Source organism: Dermacentor variabilis, chromosome 4, assembly GCF_050947875.1.
Source record: "Dermacentor variabilis isolate Ectoservices chromosome 4, ASM5094787v1, whole genome shotgun sequence".
NCBI lineage: Eukaryota > Metazoa > Arthropoda > Arachnida > Ixodida > Ixodidae > Dermacentor > Dermacentor variabilis.
The window spans coordinates 229675955-229681980 of NC_134571.1; the positions used below are offsets into that span (position 1 = coordinate 229675955).

The 6026-nt window shown below is 44.8% G+C and overlaps 1 protein-coding gene across 2 annotated transcripts in view; it reads left to right on the forward strand.

The window, feature by feature from the left end:
• The window catches only part of ric8a (ric8 guanine nucleotide exchange factor A), a 513564-nt gene extending 507916 nt beyond the window's left edge, over positions 1–5648 (forward strand). For both annotated transcript variants that reach the window (XM_075691023.1, XM_075691021.1), the window contains one exon: positions 1214–5648. In XM_075691023.1, the coding sequence (XP_075547138.1) occupies positions 1214–1289 (76 nt within the window). In that variant the 3' untranslated portion in view covers positions 1290–5648. The remainder of the gene's footprint in view (positions 1–1213) is intronic.
• The last annotated feature ends 378 nt before the right edge of the window (positions 5649–6026 follow it).

Consider the following 6026-nt stretch of genomic DNA (forward strand, 5'->3'; position numbering starts at 1 on the left):
GTTAGCATTGGGGCACGCAGGAGTGAAGAGCTTGAAATAGGGCTTTGCGTTTGCGGATAGCGTCTTGCACTGACAGCGCCATTACGGTGTCAAAGAAAAGCTATTGGAAATAATTAAATAAAATATAGCTTATTACGATAAGAATAATAATTTTGACTACGTGTATTTGCATTTAATTACAATTTAGAGCTTATTCTGTAAGCACCAAACATTAGTTGCCCTTAGTTTTGAGTAACCAACTTTATGTGCCTTCACCAGCCAAGCTATAAGCTGTGTTAGGCCTACAAGCCATAATATCCACAATCGAATGCAGAATCAGCGGCACCTAACTAATCAATCTTCATAACACATGCTAGTTGAGAGAAAGCGATAACCACAGTCACTTCTCCTAGCTTGCAAACTTCATGCGTTACCACAAATCGAACCCAGTTTGGTGCTAGGTTAGAGCCATCACTTCGATGGGTGCTGCCATGTTTGTTTACACAAATATTTTGGGTCAACTTTTGGGGCTCCCGCTAAATCAGTGGAATAATGTGCCCGACGCAAAACCCAAACGCAATTTGCGTCTCGCGCATGCGCAGTGGCTTCGACGCTATTTCTTTGGGGCCCCAAAATGTTTGGGGCTCCTATTCTAAAACTCTCTATTATAAAATCATACTTCTTTTTCATACGGAACCACACCATGCCGCCACGGTCACCGCACTTCACATGCATCTGCCGCAACCGCAACAGCACCTTTGACACACGTGGTGTTACAATGAAACCTCGTTAAACAGTAGTTGGCCGGAGCTCGGAATAAGTACATAAACGGTACGTTAAATTAAGTACTACTTAACTGAAATAGCATGAGATCGCCCACTTACCTGTCAAAAACGGAACTCGGAGAGAGTGCGATGAAAGGGAAAAAACATGCAGTATTTATTTACTTCGCGCGACAAACATGTTATTTTGGTTTGATTTTGGTTTGCTCACCTGCTGAAGCTGTGAACCAGCTTTTCAGCCAGCCCCCTCTTCTCGGCAAACACTCGCATGGCAGATTCCTCATTGGCATTGCATATTCTCCGTGCACAGGTGTGGTAGCGTTACAGAAGTCACGGGGCACCTTTTCATTGTGGGGTACTGTTCTCGTTGTGACGATTGCATTCATGAGGCTGACGTAACGCACAGATTCTGCCACTGTCGAGCCTAAATCGCCCGTGCTGTCACTTTCCAGGTCATCCTTATCGCTGTTGCTAGGCGACACTTCAGCAACAACAGAGGCAACGATGGTGGAAAGTCGGACCTCGTAACCTACATCTCTTCGTTCTCGCAGCAGCGCTGCCAAGCAACTTCTTCGCATTCCAAACGCCACACACCATAGTCAACAGTAGACCCACGTCGCCTGCCAGCGCCACCTTTTCGCGTCACGTTCGATAGCACGAACAATGTCTAATTTTTCTTCTGTAACCCGGCGTCTTTTTTATCCGAGTTTCGGCATGATGCGAGTTCTCGCTTGCACAACGCCACAACGCTCTCTGGCACAGCACCAAAATGATATTGATGTTGATGTGGCTTCATGGCTTCACGTGCAAACGTATAGGGCGCTTGGAAGCCATTGTGCTGATCTCTGGGGCTTTTTGTTCTGCCGGGCCGCCCGATGGAGACAACACACCGCCGTACTTGCACGACGAAAAGTGGAAACACTACGTGTCAACCGATATGTACGCAATAAGCTGGTACGGTTTATGCGGATACAAAACACATTATGTTCAATGGCCGCCGAGTCTGGGATTTCTCTTTACTACCTTTAAAACAAAACTACTGTTTAAGCGGGTACGGTTTAATGAGGTTTTACTCTAGTGAAACCTCAGAAGAGCAAGCCTGATTGATGGGGGGACCACCTTCTATGGGGGGAAGGGGAGGAATTTTGACACAGCACGGTGAGAAATGAAGTACAATAACTTATTTTTTAACCTTCGGCAAGAAATTTTCTCTTGCACTATTTTGTCATCTCTGAAACAGGGAAATAGAGTAACTGATACAAGTTGAAGTTCAAATACATATCTGTGTAAACAAAACTATTTTATAAATCACTGTAATATGATATGACACGAAACAGAGGTATTAATACAAACAGCAAAATTTGGCAGCTCCAAAAATATTCGCTCACAAAGCAGCTGTGGCTTAGTTTCCACACATTGTTGATTAAGAGCCTGGGAAGTACTTGATGCTGCTTGTTTTACTTTTTTGAAATCATATTTCTTGTCAGATCGAAGCGCCTCTAAACTGCCTTGGTCTGATCGCAGGAACTGGTAGAACTCATGGCAGGTTTGCTCAGTTTGCCTTCACCGGTATTTTGGTCTTGATCAGGTCCACGCTGCATTGACTTCGTTCACTGCTCCAAGTTCCCGTCATAAGTGAAAAAAGTCGCATTAGTCATTGGAATGCTCAGCACAACTGACAGCGCAATACAGTCAGATTTGGAAAAGCAGCACCTTTGAGCAAGCTGCTCCACTTGTTCCCTAAACATTCTTGTGATTTCGCTTCGAGTACCTGCCTGATTGCTGGCTACAGAGAGCACAATTTATCATACAGCTTGTCCATGTTCATGGCCGATGTCAACTGGAACGCTGCAACAACTTTCGCAAGGTCACTGAACATTAGTTCATGTTGGAAGTCCAAGCACTGAAGTTTTAAAGATGTGATAGTGCACATGGCTTCAACTGGGGGCCCATATCGGGGAGAACGGCGGGAGGGCACGCATAGCTGGCGCCAGAAGCATTCGTCACCCCCGTGAGCTCCACAGCTAGCTGACTTTTTTGGTAGCTTGGAGTGCTTATAGCTAATGCATCCTCGAACAGGGTTGCCAGGTGCAGCTGAAATCAAGGGGCTGCTGAACAATAATAATAAAGTGTGAAATGCAAGTCATTTTTGAAGATTTTCATATCTTTTGCTTGGTGCAGGATAATAGCCCTCAATGCGAAACAGTCCCACAAGTCGTGGGTCGGGTGGTCACCCTATGTGGCCATGTGCACAGGCGCCGCCATCACACTCCCCCTCTCCCCCTACCCATCTCCATTGCTGCAGCACTGTCACCGCACTCTTTCCCCTCTCCCCTACCTGTCTCCATTGCTGCAGCGCCATTGCTATGCCTCTTTCCTCTCTCGCCTGTCTTTCATCTTTCTCTCCATTGCTGCAAGACTGTCGCCACACTCCCTCTCCCCTACCCGTCTCCATTCCAGCAGCACCGGCTCCTCCGATGCGTGGGACATATAGCCACAGAAGTGCAGGCCACGTGCACAAGCACTGTCGCCACCGTTGTGCTTTTCCGTCTCCCTCAAATGGTCGGCTGTGCACACATTCCATTCCACGAAACAGATTCAAGCCACCCAGGAACACATGCGAGGGATGCATAGTGGCCCAGAGGTAAACAGCTTTGCTGTAGTATGCATAAGACTCTGACTACATTGTGCAGGACAGTTTCACACCCTGTGCTGCTCGTCATGCTCCTGAGTCACTGTGCAGCGTATTTGTTCAAAGACGAGAAATTCTGTTCATAACCATTTCTATGCACAAGATGAATTTCGAATGGTTTCCAAAAGTATTTATGCAGTTGCATAATGACCACACTATTTTTCCAACATCTCAGCAGGAGTTGGTATGTGGTTATAACAGATGAAGTGGCACAAAAAGAAAGGTGGAGGGAGGCATACAAACATACAGAATGCCTGCACTCGGAGCTTACACCCATTGGGGCTGATCTTGTCCCCAGACAATAATTGTCCTCTGTCTTGCATACAGTCATCTGATCTGTCTTGCATGCCTTTCCTATCTCTCAGCAGTGCAGGCCCAGCACTTCCAGATCACGGAGGGCAGTTTGATGGTCTTAACAGGAAGGTAGAGAGGGCATAGTTTTCAAAACGTACATGCGTCCAAGTCGAATGATGATTATTGAACCGACTTAGTGTGGAAGCTTGGGCTTGGTGATTCATTGGAAAAAGGACACAGCATAAAAAATACAGAGACACGAGAGAGTCACATGCACACAGTGCTGTGTGCGGGTCCCTCTCTCATATACCTGTCTTTTTTGCATTGTGTCCTTATTTCCAATGATTATTTTTTGGGGACAAGATACGCACAAAATGCTGTAAACTTGTATTAGTGTGTGGCACTTGTGGCATACTTTATGTGCATCTTTATGTACGCTTTTGCACCATTGCATATCTTGGCAGGGTTCATAGGGACACCCTTTAGAAAGGCAAAGTTCTGTGGCTTTCTACACAGGTAAATGATGACTGATACATTGTGAACAACAAGATTCCTACTTTAGTGCTTGGCAATGACCACTCTAATAAGTCACTTGGCAAGGAAGGTGACACAGAAGACCCGAGCTGAGGCCTATCATCGTGCTATGCACACATCTTCTAATGATTATTTTATTGCGATGGCAATTATATGGACACTCTATGCGAATTTCTACTGTCGTTGCCGTAACATTCCATACAAATTCCAAATGTGATAACATCACGGCTGCGCACCCACGCCGTGGGTGTGAGTGAGAGCATGCAAGGGTGGGCCAAACAGGACGGTGGCTCGGTCTTGTTGCACAGGCAAGTGGAGAAAGGGCGGGGATTCACACTGTGTGGCCGATGAGTGCGGTTGCGTGAGTGCCATCACGAAAGTGGTGGGTGCAGAGTCTAGGTGTGCCGAGAGCTGGTGACTTGGTGTGTGCCGTGTTCTCGCCGTTGAGCTCACAATGATGCGAGCAGCAGAATGAAGGCCAATTCGCTCGCTGCTGCTGCAGCCACTCTTCATCACACCAGTGTTTTGGTAGCCAGTGTTCGTGGTGATCAACTGAGATGTGTTCACATGTGCATGTGCGAGTGTGACACCATGCTTGTTAATTTAGTTAGCGAATGCTTACAAGTTTATACAACCTATGAAATTACTAATCGGCCTTCGTGCAGCTGGCTCTCGCAAGTAATGCTTAGCTTTTCGACCAAAACTGCAACATTTTTGTCCATCTTTATTAATATTTTTATCATCCATCTCACCAAGTGGCTGATACCAATGATAGCAGGGGTGTGGCTGCATACTTACCAGAAGGCCAAAAGAAAGGGACCTGAAAAGAAAAATTGCAGGATAAAGCCTCTGGATTTGTTTTGACCACCCGAGACAAATAAAACTACTGCATACTACTGAAGGATTGTCGCCAAAGCCTCAGCTTGTGGGCACTTTTGCATTGTGCCAGCAATCAAGTGCCACCATTGAGTGTCCAATGCCCATGGCCTGGTGCTTAAGCCACAGCAGTAGGCGGAGGTATCACATCCACTCACAGTTGGCAGCTCCATATAATCAAACATCGATAATGTACTTGTAGCCCTCATTCTGAATGATATTTTGCTGCTTTAATCTTTTTGTGGAATCTGATCAGTTTCTGATGGCATAGCCTAGCAATTTGGGTGTTATTTCTTAGTGAGTAAAGTTATAATTGCAATTGTTTGGTATGGTTATGAGTACATTGCACTGCATTATAGAATATTTGGTCCTTTGTGCAATCCATAATAAGCTGCATTCACATGGGAGACGTGTGGAAGCAGTGTACATGTTATGTGTTGCTTTCCATCTTGCAGTGTCCAAATGTGGAATAAATTCTTGTGCTGTCTGTATCAATCATTGTACTTAATGCTATCCTCATTTCAAAGCTAACATCATGTGCATTGGCATTATTTACTGCTTCACTGGAAAACAGCAGCTAAGAACATGTGTTTGGCTTCATCTGTTTATTTAGTAAATGTCTCCTTCAGAAACTAAGCCAAAATATATATATATATATATATATATATATATATATATATATATATATATATATATATATATATATATATATATATATATATATATATATAAGAATGATAGGTGTAACGTTAAGGGATAAGAAAAGAGCAGATTGGGTGAAGGAACAAACGCGAGTTACTGATATCTTAGTTGAAATCAAGAAAAAGAAATGGAGGGGGGCATGGGCTGGACATGTAATGAGGAGGGAA